We start from the raw sequence: 16,331 nt of genomic DNA, 5'->3' as shown, positions 1-16,331 counted from the left end.
AAAAAAAACTCATAAAACGTTTTTTTATAGAAATTCAGAAAACGTTATGCGTCACAAACGTATATATGTGGGAGTCTTAAGTTTATTTCTTGGCGCTTTCTTAGAAAACACAAAGATCAAACATATTTAATCTTTTTTTTGGCAGCATCAAACATATTTAATCTAAACGATGTGTTGATGAACAAAAAATTGACGTACGAGACTATTTAGACAGAATAAAATTATACAATTACTGATGCTTTGAAGAATGATGAATTAGTTTGACATTATTGTGCATTGAGATTTGAGGGTATTTGGGATTTTTTTTTTTTTGAAGATTAAGATTTTCCATTTATTTTTGATGTTTTTACTAAGAAAAAAAATGTTTTATGTATCTACAATATTCTTCTTTTCCTCAACTTCAATAAAATCTAAGTACATATAAAATTGGGTTGGCATCAACAATTTTCTGTAAATGACCGAAAATGAAGACTTTTAAATATTATAATAATATACATGTATATCGTATATATATATATATATATATATATATATATTTGTAATGTATGCTTGTAAATTAATTGTAACGAAAATGGAGTTCATATATACATTTTCAGTCGTATTTCTAACGGTTGGCAGGTCATTCTCTGAAAAGTCGTCCTTCGTTCGTGCCATTTGTACATATCTATGAAACTTCCCGAACTCAAAACACTGATTATATTATTCACTCAAGCTTGTTAAAAGATCATCCCAACGAAAATAATATATATATTGATATACGATTTAGAAATCTTTTTATTATTAAATCATTTACCGGATACCATCGTTATAAAAAAATTCTTAGCTTGGATCTGATTTTGTGACTTGTATCTACAAATCAATAATATTTGAATCGAATGGGATATTTTTTCGCGTGAGGAGGTGTTACATGTATAGCCAATCACGTTTACGTTATCGTCTTTATCAATGATATTAATTAATTTGATTCAAGTACAATTAATATGTAAGTGGATCTCTTTTGTTTATGATGTTTCATTTTATTATCTTTTTTTTTTTATGTATATATGTGTGTAACGACAACTAAGAATGTTTATTATATGTGATCGTGGTGTGAACAAACACAAACTCTTTTTTTTTTTTTTTTTAAGGTGGGTGCATGTAAGATATTAAATTTTCTTTGTGGCGTATTGAACATAATAAAACTTCTCAACATAATACTCTTTGTGGTGTATTAAGTTTTAGAAGTCAAACAAACCTCTCTCTATATATATGTATCTTTCTCTCATCGTATTTAGCTATATATATATATATATATGTGTGTGTGATTGTATATAAGTAAGGTTGCCTCAGCATTGTGAAGACTTGTTAAGCTCTTTTGTATCTTGTCTCTCTTTCTTCCCTCTTCTACTCTTTCTAATACTGTGTCCCCATGGGAAAGCAAGCTCCTGATGAAGATTCACACACTAAAGATGTTAGTTTTCCACTCTTCTGTTTCTGTTTTGGGATTACTATAAAATTACTCCTTCGAATATATATTTCAAACCCAAAATATAGTTGTATTGATGGATGTGTTCATATAACAGTTGGATGAGAAAACAGCAAGAGAAAAAGAAATCGACGCCTGGCTTCCGATAACGTCATCGAGAAATGCGAAGTGGTGGTACTCTGCGTTCCACAATGTCACGGCCATGGTTGGAGCCGGTGTCCTCAGCCTCCCTTACGCCATGGCTCAGCTCGGTTGGTATTGTAACTAACCTTAATTATCTGGTGCAGTGAATCAAAAAAGTAGTTAAGCTCACAACAAAATAAAACTTTGAGTTTGAATGATGCAATGATTTTCTATAACCAAACCAACTTAATCTAAGTTCCCAGCCATATTAGAAAATAGAAATGTTTTGTGTCTAGATAAGAAAAGGTTTATGTGATAAATTATGAGAGATGTGATGAATTTACACTAAAAAGTGTTCTACATCAATATTTAGTGAAAAGCATGACAAAATATTCAATATGGATAATTTACTGAAATTACCAGAAATAATAAGTGTCAATGATGTATTTACCCTACTTATATTTTTTTAAAAATATATTCCAAATATAAATATTTTGATAATAAGATGCAATTAACCACTGACTAATTCGGTCTTAGGCTAAATAAATTGACCGGTTTACAGGGGACCGGGTGTGGTAATTCTGGTATTGTCATGGATCATAACACTATACACACTATGGCAAATGGTGGAGATGCACGAAATGGTTCCAGGAAAGCGTTTTGACCGCTACCACGAGCTTGGACAACATGCGTTTGGCGAAAAGCTTGGACTCTACATAGTCGTGCCGCAACAGCTGATCGTGGAAGTTGGCGTTTGCATCGTTTATATGGTCACAGGAGGCAAATCTCTAAAGAAATTTCATGAACTCGTATGCGAGGATTGTAAACCAATCAAACTCACTTACTTCATTATGATTTTTGCATCCGTACACTTCGTCCTTTCTCATCTCCCTAACTTCAACTCCATATCCGGCGTTTCTCTCGCTGCCGCGGTTATGTCCCTCAGGTACGTAAACAGATTTCTCAATTGAAAATTTTAATTGGTTTATTAATTCAGGTAAATTACTTTTACCTTTCCAAAACATTTGACGGAAAAAATTAGAAGATGGACATACCAGTTTGATTTTAGCTTGGTTTAGTTTTGACAAGAGTTACGGCTACGTTACGAGATTACACCAAGGTAACACTGATTAAGTTGGTATTGAGGGGTCTGGGTATGGTTTATTTCGGTATTTTAGTCAATTAACTTTTGGACAGTATCGGATTTGACATACGGTATGGTTCAACAAATTGGTTTTATCTAATACGAGATTAGGATATTTGTTTTAAATGTGGAAAAGGGTTTCTAAACCCGGTTTTTGTTAGGTTTGGTTTGTATTCTTAACGTAATTAGCATATAATTCTACCAAATTTTTTTGAGAACCGGTATTCTCAAACCGATGTCATGAATTAATGAATCCAATTTTTTTTTCTTTAATTCTAGCTACTCCACAATTGCATGGTCCGCCTCAGTTGCTAAAGGTGTTCAAGAAAATGTTGAATACGGTTACAAAGCGAAATCCACAGCAGGAACTGTATTCAACTTCTTCAGCGGGTTAGGCGAAGTAGCGTTTGCATATGCAGGCCATAACGTTGTCTTAGAAATCCAAGCCACGATCCCCTCGACGCCTGATAAGCCTTCGAAAGGACCAATGTGGAAAGGAGTCGTCGTTGCTTATATTGTCGTCGCACTCTGTTATTTTCCGGTCGCACTTATCGGTTATTGGATGTTCGGAAATGCTGTTGACGACAACATTCTTGGAACACTCAAGAAACCGGTTTGGTTAATCGCAACCGCAAACATTTTTGTTGTGATCCATGTCATTGGTAGCTACCAGGTAATTTTTTTTTTTCCTTCTAAACCCTTTCTTTGGGGAAAAAAAGTTAAACCGATGTTAACAGAACCGCTATTTTTCAGATATATGCCATGCCGGTTTTCGATATGATGGAGACATTATTGGTTAAGAAAATGAATTTCAGACCGAATTGGTTCCTTCGGTTCGTTGTCCGCAATTTCTACGTTGGTAAGACCTTATTGTGTGTAATATATATAGTTTCTTGATACACAAGTTATAAATTAATCAAAATTACTATGATTCTGCAAGCCGCTACTATGTTCGTTGGTATGACGTTTCCTTTTTTCGGCGGCCTATTGGCGTTTTTTGGTGGGTTTGCTCCAACAACATACTTCGTAAGCCTGTCATTACTTAAAAACATTTTTCATATGTTTTGAGTTTTAAGAAACAAGACTAATTGGTAAATTTGTATTATTTGTCTTTTTCTTTTTTGGCAAAAAGCTTCCTTGCGTAATATGGCTTAAAATATACAAACCAAGAAGATACAGCTTATCTTGGTGGACTAACTGGGTAAGAACTAACAACACAACACAAGATATCATTTTCTTGTATTTGCGTTTGCGTTTGAAAACGTGTTTTGGCTTATTGAAGCTAGTGGTTGAGTTTCTAAAGATATAACTGTTCTTTGTTTCAATTCAGATATGCATTGTATTTGGCATTTTCTTGATGGTTCTATCGCCGATCGGAGGGCTGAGGACGATCGTTATTCAAGCTAAAGACTACAAGTTTTACTCGTAGAGTACAACAACACAGAAGATTTGGATCATTTTAAGACGGATGTAAAAATATTTGATATGATGGTCTCTTAAATCTTAAAGTTTGTTTACAAGTCAAAACTACATATATATATATATATATATATATATATACGTTTTCTACAGTGTTTGATTATAAAAAAAATTGAATTGTTTCCTGAAATTACAAAAAGAGAGCTACATATATATATCTGATTTGGTTACACATTTTCTCTTTCCACTCAAAACATGAGTAAATTAGATAGTCATATTAAAAAGAGAGTTAATTAAAAATAAAATTATTATAAAAATTAAGATTTGGTAAGCAGATAACTAGAAATTGATTGTTGTTTACAAAATCCATCAAATAAGTTATGTTGAAGCAAACAAAATGATTTTGTATAAAAGGAAATAATGGTTTAGTGTTTGTAAAAAAAAAAAATGGAAATACATAGTGCTAATAACAAAATAATAATAAATGGCTCGAAAAAAAAACCGGAAATAATGGAAAGTAAATTGATGATTCATTGTCAGAATCATACTAGGATATGATGATTCATTGTCAGAATCATACTAGGATATGAATAACAAGTAAATCTATAAATAGTAGCGCAAGAGAACAAGTTTTTGTATTCAATCCGATCAAATAACAAACAAGTTTCAGCCAATTGTTGTGTGTTTTTCTAGAGTTCTAGTTCGTTCGTTTCAGTCATTCTCTGATTCACGTCTGTCGTAGTCTTTTTGTTTTTTCTTTGTTTCTTTGATTCACACAGTTTCCACCGTTTCATCTTTGTTTCATTGCCGAGAAGAGAATGGAGCCAATAATAAACAGACCTTTGCCTATAGGAGTCGTGTTTCGTCCTACGAAGTTTGAGATGGCAAATATCTTTTTGAAGAAAAGAGTTTTGGGACAGAGCATAGAAGCTCCTAGGGTGCCAGGAGATTGCCACGATATCTTCTCAAGACGCCTTCGTGAGTTGCCAGGCTATCCAAGAGAAGAGCATTGGTATTACTTCTGCAGAAGACGTCGTAACCAAGTTACTAGTAGTAACCTCTGGACACCAACCGGAGAAGAGACCAATGTGTTAGATCCCAAGAATCGGAGACTAGTTGTTGCTACCAGGCGTCGCTTTACTCTCCTCGAGAAACAAGAAGGAGAAGAGTATGATTGGTTCTTGGATGAAATTAGACTCCCACCAACAGTTTCACATTCTGATTGGGTTTTGTGCCATATCTTGGGCAAGAAGATTGAACCTGAAATTGAATATTTTCCGCCCTTGATCGAATCTGAGTACGACGAATCCGAATCGGAAGATGAAGAAAGTGTTGATACATAACCCTGCAGCAGAGGTTTTGGATCTTCTTAGATCTTCTTAGGTTTTGAATTACCTAATTAGATTCTTATGAAACTGTTACAGAAGAGAGTTGTATAGTAACAATATCTAGCTACTCAGATATTTTTGCATAGCTAGTGGTGGAAAGCCCTTTAACATCTCACTTACATTCTTCCAAATCAGGTTTTTTTTCCAAGTTTGTATCGCCAATACAGTTACCTTGTGTGTTAATCTATCTTATAATGAGTGTCGTAGGATGGGATAGGGATCTCCACTTTTGTGTGGTTTTTTGTTTTAGTTTTTTTTGTTGCTTATGATGTTGGAAGCTGTTGGGTTGTGTTTTTATGTAGTTACCTTGTGTTCTTCCTCCACCTCCTCCTTCACCTAATTAGATTCTTATGGAAATATATCATTCTGTCTTTAAATGTTATAGGAGAAAAAATAAAACCAAATAATATTTCTAGTGGTTATGTTTTATTGTAAAACGGCGAGCCTCTCACTTCTCCTGTTCTCATACTAGGATATGATTAACAAGGAAATCTATAAATAGTAGCGCAAGAGAACAAGTTTTGTATTCAATCCGGTCAAATAACAAACAAGTCTTTATTCTAGAATTCTAGTTCGTTTCAGCCATTCTGATTCAAGTCCGTAATCTTTTTTTCTTTGTTTGAATCACACAAATTTCCAGCTTTTCATCTTTCTTTTGTTGTCGAGAATAATGGAGCATCCAATAATATATTGATAGATTGAAGATATCTGAATAATACTGTTTGAACTAGAATGAATAAAGAGATACAGAGTTTGTAGTCTCAATATCGGAACTCTCAGATTAACATAGATCTCTCACAAACACTCTCTCTCTAGCACATCGCTAGATTCAGCTCTCACAAGTTTCTCTCACTAAAAACAGCATAATGAAGTGAAAAGGAGATACAACGTTTTTTTATTCAAACAACAACTCTCCAACCGCAAACCCTCTCTTCCATCCCGAGTCTTCCATTATTTCTCTTAGTCAACATCTTCATTTGACTTCCTTCCCAACGGCTACTTCCGCGACCAGCTGACGTGGCCTCCTTCCTTTGCGATAGTAGGCTTGATGAATCCTATCAATACTCCCCTTCCGGAGAACAAGCTTGTCCTCAAGCTTGAAGGAAGGAAACAAACGAACAAAGGTCTTTGAAGACATCCAAGAGTTATCCGCCAGTTCCTTGCCCTGCCACTTCACCAGAAATTCATGTTCCCTTGTCTCATTAAAACGAACCTCCACAATGGTTTCAGGAAAGACAATCTCCTCCACAATATGCTCCGGCGGTTCCTCGTCCTGAATCACATGGTGATCCCCCACGACAGCCTTGATTTGAGACACATGAAAAACATTGTGAATCTTACAATGGTCACGTAGTTTGATACGATAAACGACAGCACCAATACACTCCAAGACCTCAAACGGACCAAAAAACTTGGCCGCTAACTTCTGACAGTTTCGGGGAACCACCGACAGCTGACGATATGGTTGTAACTTCAAATATACCCAATCTCCCACTACAAAAACCACATCACGTCTCTTCTTATCAGCCTGCTTCTTCATAATCTCCTGAGCTCGCAACAGATTGGCTTGAATGCGTTGAAGCATTAGATCACGTTCCCTGAGCTGTACTTCTAACTCCCAATCCTCAGTGGAACCGTCTTCAAAGGCCAACACCCGCGGTGGATCCCGACCATACACCAGCTTAAAAGTAGTGGTCTTGATAGCAGAGTGGAAAGAAGTATTGTAAGAATACTCTGCCCAAGCCACATACTTCTGCCAAGTCTTAGGATGTGCCGACGCGAAACAGCGGAGATAAGTCTCCAAACACCGGTTTAAGACCTCCGTCTGACCGTCGGATTGAGGGTGATACGCCGTGCTATACTTGAGCTTAGTCCCTGCAACGCGAAACAAGGCAGTCCAAACTTCCCCCAAGCAAATGCGATCGCGATCAGAGACAATTGTCTTAGGGAAACCGTGAAGTCGAACCACTCCTTCTATAAACTTGTTAGCTACATCCAAAGCGGTAAAAGGGTGTTTAAGCCCCAAGAAATGAGCAGCTTTGCTCAAGCGATCAACAACCACCAAGATCACATTCACACCTCCTGAAGTGGGTAAACCCTCAATGAAATCCAAAGACACATCCTCCCAAATTGCAGTAGGCACCGGAAAAGGCTGCAACAATCCAGCAGGAGCCAACGTAGAATACTTGTGGGTTTGACACACCCTACACGACTGAACATAACGTTGAACATCCCGTTGCATACCTTCCCAATGAAAACAAGCCTGAATACCGTTCAACGTCTTAAGGATACCCGCATGGCCACCCACCTTGCTGTCATGATATTCATGTAAAATAAGAGAGATAAAAGAGGAGGATCATGGAATTACCAATCTCTTCTTGAACCAGAGGCGGCCATTCAAAAATGAATAATGGCCCTTGTTAGTATCAGACACTCCCAACTGAGTAATGATAGCCTTGATCCCCTCATCCTGATCAATCTCATTATACAAATCATGTAACTGCAACACCGATGGAACAGTCAAGGCAAGTAAAACATGAGAAACCGAATGAGGAATACGAGAAAGGCCAACAGCAGCCTTATTCTCAATACCAGGTTTATATACGATCTCCATGTCATACCCCAGCAACTTCGTTAACCATCGCTGGTACTCCATATTAACACCTCTCTGTTCCAAGAGAAACTTCAGACTCCGCTGATCAGTATGAACTATAAATCTGCGTCCCAACAGATAGTGCTTCCACTTCAACACAGCCAAAACTATCGCCAATAATTCACGCTCATAGGCCGGCTTTAACTGCTCATGGCTAGTCAGTCCATGACTAAAAGAAGCCAAAGGACGCTTATCCTGCAATAACACAGCCCCGACACCAGTACCTGAAGCATCCGATTCAATGATGATTGGTTTAGAGAAATCAGGTAACCCCAGAACAGGAGCTTTAGCCATTGCTTGTTTCAACCGGTCGAAGGCCTGTTGTGCTTCAGGGGACCAGAGAAACTGATCTTTCTTCAACAACTCCGTAAGTGGTCTCGTAATTGAGCCATACCCTTGCACAAACTTGCGATAATAGCCAGTTAAACCAAGAAATCCACGAAGCTGTTTAACATTTGTCGGAGTAGGCCAAGTGAGCATAGCCTTCGTCTTCACTACATCAGTTGCAACACCTGCCGCTGAAATAATATGGCCTAAATACTCCACATGAGTCACACCAAACATACACTTCTTGCGGTTAGCAAACAATTGATGAGAGACATAGTTAAATGTTGAGCATGTGGAGCATGTTGAACATAGTTAACTATTGGTCTGCAACAACATAGTTAAATGTTGAGCATGTTCCTCCACTGACTCACTGTATACCAAAATATCATCAAAAAACACCAACACAAACTTCCTCAAAAACTGCTTGAAAAACTTGTTCATCAACGCTTGAAACGTAGCAGGAGCATTAGTTAACCCAAAGAGCATCACTAAGAATTCATAATGGCCCTCCAAGGTTCGAAAAGCAGTCTTAGCAATGTCCTCTTCCTTCATACGAATCTGGTGGTAGCCAGAACGTAAATCAATCTTCGAGTAGATGACCGCACCATGTAATTCATCCAAGAGCTGATCGATAACAGGAATAGGAAATTTATCTGGAACAGTAGCTCGATTCAAGGCTCTATAATCCACACAAAACCTCCAAGAAGAATCCTTTATCTTAACCAACAAAACAAGACTTGAAAACGGCCTTGTACTCGGACGGATAATGCCCGCACCTAACATATCATCCACCATTTGTTCCATAATCTCCTTAGTAGTGTGGGGATATATGTAAGGTCGAACAGTAATAGAATGTATCCCTTGCTTTAGAACAATCACATGTTCCTGACCACGCACAGGCGGCAAACCCGAAGGCACTGCAAAGACCGAAGCAAAACACTCCAACACCGCCATGATGGAAGCCGGAATACGCTGTTCCACACTAGCCACAGTAGACTGCAAAGAGGACAAACCTCCACCAACCTGACAATTACCAGCAGGAGAACGGACAGAGGCCTTTAAGTGTAATGGAGGGACGTGTAAAGAAGTGTCTCCCAACAATGTCACTGTCCTCCCCTTATAAGTAAAAGTCCATTCTTGCTTAAGCCAGTCTACCATACACGGACCAAGAGTCTCTAACCACTGCACGCCCAAAATGACATCAACACCACCCAAATCCAAGGCAATGAAATCGGTTTGAAAGTCCACACCTGCCACCTGAAAAGAGACGGCCTTACAAGCACCATAACCATGGACCGAAGCTCCATTGCCCAATACAACCTCTAGGTCTTGTTCCTCTGATACCTTCAACTTCAATTTAGCCACCACTGCAGGTGTGATAAAGTTGTGAGAGGCACCTGAATCAATCAAGATCACCACCCGAGACTTACCAATCATTCCCACCAGTTTAGTAGTTCAAGGAGAGTGACGGCCAATAAACGAGTTAAAAGACAAGCAGCACAAAGTTGGTTCTTGGACCACTACACACTCGACAGTCTCATGAATGTTCTCATCCAATACCTCCAACTCAAGACCATCTACCACAGTCAGAATCTGCAACTCCTTCAATGGACAAACATGTCCCCTTGAGTATTTCCCTTTACAGCGGAAACAAATCCCTTTACTACGCATCGCATCAAGCTCCTCTGCTGTATGGCGTTGGCGAGGCTGCACCACCGGCTTTGGTAGTATTGGAGCCGCCATAACTGTACCAGTATTAGCAGGTAACAACACAGAAAGGGGAGGAATATACATATTCACTGGTCGAGAAGTAAACGATCTGGATCCACCCACCGTTTTGTTGCTCTTCTCACTCAATAATTGGCAAAAGGAACTAAACTCCATCCGCAACATTGCAGCCTTCTGATAATCCAACCCTCGAGGTTCCTTCATTTTAATGACCTCCTTCATTTCTTGCTTCAAACCATTGTAAAAAATCTTCTCAAGATGAGAATCATCCAAGCCAAGCACCTGTGCAGACAAATCCTCAAATTCACTCACATAGGCTGCCACAGTCCCAGTTTGTTTGATAGCAAAGAGTCGATTTCTCGGATCATCCTCAATAGCTTCACCGAATCGCAAGAATAACCGCTGACAAAACTCATCCCAAGAGCGAAACTCACGGCGAGTCATCTCACAGTTAAACCATTTCAACACATCACCTTCAAGGCTAAAATCTACCAAATCCAATTTATCAGCATCTGTGTATCGACCAATACGAAAGAACCGTTCTACTTTCGAAAACCACTCATAAGCATGAGATCCGTCAAAAACTGGCATCTCTATCTTCCTTAGTAAGCTAGAACGATTCTCTAAAGGAAGATTCCCAAAATCACCACCACGCGAGCGTAGATCTGAAGAATACGATACTTGTGGAGAAGGATTAGAAGATTCCGGTTGCTCCGGTCGTTTCTCCAGGTGATTCTCGAGTCGCGACAACATCTTCAACACCGCTTGCATCGTCGAATAAAGAGAAGTCAGCTTATCTTTGTGTTCCACCTTCGATTGAACCAACCGCTTGTAACCGCCGCATATAAATTTCAATTTAGTCTCCATTGGATCCTCGTGATAGCTCGCATCATCGAGTTCCTCTGAATACTCAAATTCCGCTATCGCACTAAAGCTTCAATCTCAGTTTCACGCACCAATGATAGATTTAAGATATCTGAATAATATTGTTTGAACTAGAATGAATAAAGAGATACAGAGTTTGTAGTCTCAATATCGGAACTCTCAGATTAACATAGATCTCTCACAAACACTCTCTCTCTAACACATCGCTAGATTCAGCTATCACAAGTTTCTCTCACTAAAAACAGCATAATGAATTGAAAAGGAGATACAACGTTCTTTTATTCAAACAACTCTCCAACCGCAAACCCTCTCTTCCATCCCGAGTCTTCCTTTATTTCTCTTAGTCAACATCTTCATTTGACTTACTTCCCAACGGCTACTTCCTCGACCTGCTGACGTGGCCTCCTTCCTTTGTGATAGTAGGCTTGATGAATCCTATCATATACAGACCTTTGCCTATATGATACGCGGTTTCTTCATACCAATGCTCTTCTCTTGGACAGACCATAGCAGCTCGTAGGGTACCGGGAGATTGTCATGATATCTTTTCGAGACATCCTCGTGATTTGCCAGGCTATCCAAGAGAAGAGCATTGGTATTATTTCTGAAAAAAATGTAACCCCCAAGTTACTAATACTAGTAGTAACCTCTGGACACCAACGGGAGAAGAAACCAATGTATTAGATTTGAGGAATCAGAGACTGATTGTTGCTACCAGACGTCTGTTTACTCTCATTATTGAGAAAGAAGAAGGAGGAGAATATGATTGGTTCTTGGATAATATTAGCCTCCCACGAACAGTTTCAGATTCTGTTTGGGGTTTTTACCATATCTTGGGCAAGAAGATTAAACCTGAATTTAATTATTTGCCGCTCATAATCGAATCTGAACCCGAATCCTTAGACGAAGAAAGTGTTGATAACCCTGCAGAGATTTTGGATCTTCTTAGAGAGCAAGATGACGAAAATGTTCTTCCCCCAGGACCCTCACCTCCTCCTGCACCTAATTAGATTCTTATGAACTGTCTTTAATTGTTCTACAAGATCTACTCAGGTATTTTTGTATAGATAGTGGTGGTGGTGGAAATTAAAGCCCTTTGACATCTCACTTACATATTTCCAAATTAGGAAAGATTGTTGTCAAGTTTGTATCGCCAATACATTTAGGTTGTGTTAAACTATCTTATAGTGAGTGTCATAGGATGGGATCCCCACTTGTGTGGTTTTTTGTTTTTGTTGCTTTATGATGTTGGGTTGGGTTTATATAAATGCTTATGTATCATCATGTCTATCTCTTGGTCTGAATGTTATTTACTTAAAACATAAAACCTGCAAAAAGATAAAACAGAGCACAACAAAGGAATCAACCCCGTTAAAGAGTCAAATCTGGAAATATTAAGGTTAAACACTCAAAGACAAACCTAACAAATTGGTTTTATTCAAGCTAAGACTACAGATTTTACTAGTAAATTACAACCAAAAAAAAAACAAGTTTTGAATCATTTTCAAAATTGATAAAAAAAAAAACAGTCCTATGGTCACTCAGAATATATTTATAGCCCCGTCAGAGCTTAAAGCTTGTTTACAAGTCAAAACTACATCTATATATACGTTTTCTACAATGTTATTGAAGACTTGTTTGTTATTTGGCTTCATTCAATTATCCATGATCTTATCTAGATGATCTGTAATCTTTAAGCATGCTTCTCTTGTGCGGTTGTTTAAATTTTACCCTTATCTTACTTCCTCACTTATTTAGATTGCTTTTAAACTATATTTTCAATCCAAATGAAGAAAGGCAAAACTTAAATATACATTAGAGAGGTTTTAATAAACTTAAAGAGGGAATAAATTCCAATTCAAGTCTTAATTTGAAGCGTACATTACAATATTACAAAACCCAATAATGTGGACCATGGATTGGTTCGTACATATGTTGTGGATGTCATGGACACTTTGTACTTTAGACTTTGGGTCTGTTGGTGACCACGTTTAAATAGACAGTTAAAAAATTACGGGTGGTTGTAAAGATAGCGGTTAATAAGTTAACAGTTAAAGATAGTAGATAGAAACAATGGTGTAATAAAAGAGAGCGGTTGATTATTTAGCTTGATTGGTAGAATTATAGCTATTGATTATTGAAATAATATTAAATTATAAATAATTAAAAACTAATTTATTTATATAGTAAAAATATGGAAGAAGACATTATATATTTTTTTTTGTCAACAAAGGCATTATATTTTATAACATGAAAATTAATAAACCAATAAATTATAAAATCATAATTTTTAGTGGTTGTGATAATTATCTAAAACATTTAAACAAATAATTGTCATTTAGTCTCACCATTAGGCTAATTATAAGTTCTTACAAGTCAATATGTCATTAAAGGAAATTCTGTTTTTTTTCTTCTTTTTTTGTAAAACAAATAAAAATTGTTAAAACCAAAACTACTAATAAATCATAAAGCTTGTTGGGTCAATTTTAAAATCCATTGAGATATAATTTATATGTGTGCATTATTACAAACACGTTATCATCTTTCTATTTTTTTTTACAAACTTGTCATTTTGAACAAATTTTTAATGCAAAAAGAAAACAAATATATTTAATCACTTTGTTTGCAACTGAAGTTGCCAAACGCTCATATTTTTTTGTGGTTGAAAAACACTTTCTCAACCGTTCAAAATCAGCTACAGCTATCCATTTTTTCTATTGACTCTAACCGTTTATTCCAAACACTTTCTCCAACCGTCTTGATGATTGGTAACCAATTGAGCATTTCGATTCAAAAAAAGACATTTAAGTGTTTCTAGTCAGAGCCTTTATAATTGTCCGAGGCAATGATCTCTATATCATTAATATATATAGTGACTGATCGGGATTGTAATTTGTAGTACTAAATTTATTTTTTAGGTTATTAAAACTGTTAATAATTTAGTAGACCTTAATTAGTTGTTGTATTAATAAAGAAACAAAATTGTATGACTATGTCTTGTCTTAGCCACCCACACTTTAAACAAAGTTAGGACATCTTCTTATATAGTTTAACCATATATATTTATAGATATTTGATATATAGTCATCCCCAAGTTTTCTATGCTTTAGACTTGGTGGTTGTGACATTCTTTCTTATAATAACTTTCGTCTCAACTTAGGACAAACTCAATAATAATTCAAAGTATTACTTTGAAAAATCGTAAGTAGATATATAAACCTTTGACTATCGTTAATTATTTTGAATATATTTTTTTTATAAATTTGTTTCGAATTTTGAAAATTCACGCTTTTTTTTTTTTTTGAAAATTCACGCTTTAAATTAAGTAATAAATATAAAAAGATTGAACACAATTTGATACGGTGATATTATTTTAGGTTCAATTAGATAACAAATCTAAAATTCTATGAATTTTTATATAACTTTTTTGGTAAATTTGGAATATCTTTCCTGAAAATAAAGTACCCATAAATTCCAAATCCAAAGGACACTAACGGTAGCGGCAACGACAATAACGACGGTCCACGAGACCCAGACCCATCTTGGTATGACGTCATCAGCGCCTCCGCTGACGTAAAACCACGTCATCTTAACAATAAGCAGCGGCGCCAGGACGCACCTGCAGACGCTGTACGACGCGTAAAACGGCAGCGTCACGAAACGGCGCAAACGCACCGCGAGTTGCGCGTCTGGACCACGCGCATCCGCGAGCGTCCACGTGTTCTGGCACGCACTCGTGGCCTCGGCGACGACGAGTAGCGCGAGGAGAGCGCACGCGCCGTGGGCGACCAAATAACGGCAGGTGAGGAAAACGAAGAGCACGGCGGCATGGTGAGCGGCGAAGAGCGAGTCTCCGCCGGCGGGGGACGGGAACACGGCGAGGTGGAGGAGATCGGCGAGGAAATAAGCGGAGCTGAAATCGAGAACGGAGTTTTGAGAATCGGTGTTGGCGGAGGAGAAACCGCGGTTAGGATCGGAAAACAAGGCGTTTCCCGCGAGTAATACGGCGGAGACGCCGTGGAGGAGGGAGATTAAACAGCTGGAAGCGAGAGGACGAGACTCTGGAGTCCAGTTTTTGAAAATGAATAAGTAACCGAGAAGATAAACGAAGATGAAGATTGAGAAGAACAATGGAAGATCTCTGGTGAACGTGATTGGTTCCATTAGTGATAAAATAAGTTGAAGCTTTTTGAAGACGTCGATACATATATTTATATTATATATAGTATATATATAGAGAGAGAGATGAAGATGATGACACGATGGAGATGGTTGAGGTTTGTTTAGATAATCGGGGAAAAGGGTTTGGTGAGGGGAACACCTAAAAACTACGCCGTTTTCTAAATGATATGTTTAATCTTTAGAAGGCTGTGTGACATTTTTTACTAATTTCATTTTCTTATGTTTTGTGTTCTTTTTTTCAGGTTTTTAAGAAGTGTATTCACTTTTAAATAGATTTCAGTATATTCAAACTTTTTATTCTGGCAACACTTGTTCTGTTTCTATAGTAACATTTATTTTTATTATGTTCGTTCCGTATAGTTGTCTCAGTTCTGTTGTCACCCTAATATATCATCAAATAACAAAAACATGATGTCATTCAAGTATCCATTGATAGATTGTTGTCCGAATCGGATAGAGATGACAAAATGTACAGAGAATCATTGTCAAGAACAAACGTAAAGATTAGATTCTTACACAAACAAACAATAATGGTCTTTGACTCTTTTTTTTTGTTTTTTTTTTATCTCTTTTTTTTTTTCCTTTTTATAATCATACACTGACTAAGGACTTCGAAAAGAAGTCTCGTGGCAAAAAGCTTCTAAGCGGTTTTACATCATTTAAACACCATACTGAGTTAAGAGAGATCCTATCCTGGATAGGCTATCCATGGAGGGCTAAGACCTTCATGTTTTGTCTGCGTGTGTTCACACATACGTGTACCTGCCCTGGCTATTGTACTTTTATATAATACATGTATATATTATATACACTTCTTCTTTTCGTTAATCGATTTCACCTTCTTCCACGTCGTTGGCTAGTTTTGGAACAGCGGGAGCCTGAGCCTCGGGTTCTTCTACATCATCATCTTGCTTCATGTACAGTCCGAGTTTCTCAAGGGGGTTACTTTCTTTCAGGTTGAAACTTCCAAGTGCGTCTAAAGGTCTCTCGGGACTGGTTTCATCTGGTTTTGGAACC

General features: G+C 37.3%; 4 protein-coding genes across 4 annotated transcripts in view; 2 read left to right on the top strand and 2 right to left on the bottom strand.

Moving 5' to 3' along the window:
• On the top strand, nucleotides 1,331–4,321 carry LOC104779955 (lysine histidine transporter 1-like). The gene is made up of 8 exons (XM_010504393.2): nucleotides 1,331–1,450; nucleotides 1,563–1,720; nucleotides 2,151–2,534; nucleotides 3,012–3,405; nucleotides 3,486–3,591; nucleotides 3,673–3,758; nucleotides 3,865–3,933; nucleotides 4,063–4,321. Exons 1-8 carry the CDS (start codon nucleotides 1,409–1,411, stop codon nucleotides 4,159–4,161), a joined length of 1,338 nt encoding a protein of 445 aa, XP_010502695.1. The 5' UTR covers nucleotides 1,331–1,408; the 3' UTR covers nucleotides 4,162–4,321.
• LOC104783603 (NAC domain-containing protein 14-like) lies at nucleotides 4,970–5,494 on the top strand. Its single transcript, XM_010508741.1, has one exon. The coding sequence runs from the start codon at nucleotides 4,970–4,972 to the stop codon at nucleotides 5,492–5,494; it is 525 nt and encodes a 174-aa protein (XP_010507043.1).
• Nucleotides 14,473–15,426, bottom strand: LOC104779954 (TLC domain-containing protein At5g14285-like). The gene has a single exon (XM_010504392.2). The coding sequence runs from the start codon at nucleotides 15,294–15,296 to the stop codon at nucleotides 14,547–14,549; it is 750 nt and encodes a 249-aa protein (XP_010502694.1). The 5' UTR covers nucleotides 15,297–15,426; the 3' UTR covers nucleotides 14,473–14,546.
• The window catches only part of LOC104779953 (transcription factor GTE8), a 9,988-nt gene continuing 9,431 nt past the window's right edge, over nucleotides 15,775–16,331 (bottom strand). The window contains exon 12 of the mRNA XM_010504389.2: nucleotides 15,775–16,317. Within this exon, the coding sequence (XP_010502691.1) occupies nucleotides 16,139–16,317 (179 nt within the window). The 3' untranslated portion in view covers nucleotides 15,775–16,138. The remainder of the gene's footprint in view (nucleotides 16,318–16,331) is intronic.

The sequence above is a fragment of the Camelina sativa genome, chromosome 4 (assembly GCF_000633955.1).
Source record: "Camelina sativa cultivar DH55 chromosome 4, Cs, whole genome shotgun sequence".
Classification (NCBI taxonomy): Eukaryota; Viridiplantae; Streptophyta; class Magnoliopsida; order Brassicales; family Brassicaceae; genus Camelina; species Camelina sativa.
This window is presented reverse-complemented; position numbering and strand designations above follow the sequence as displayed.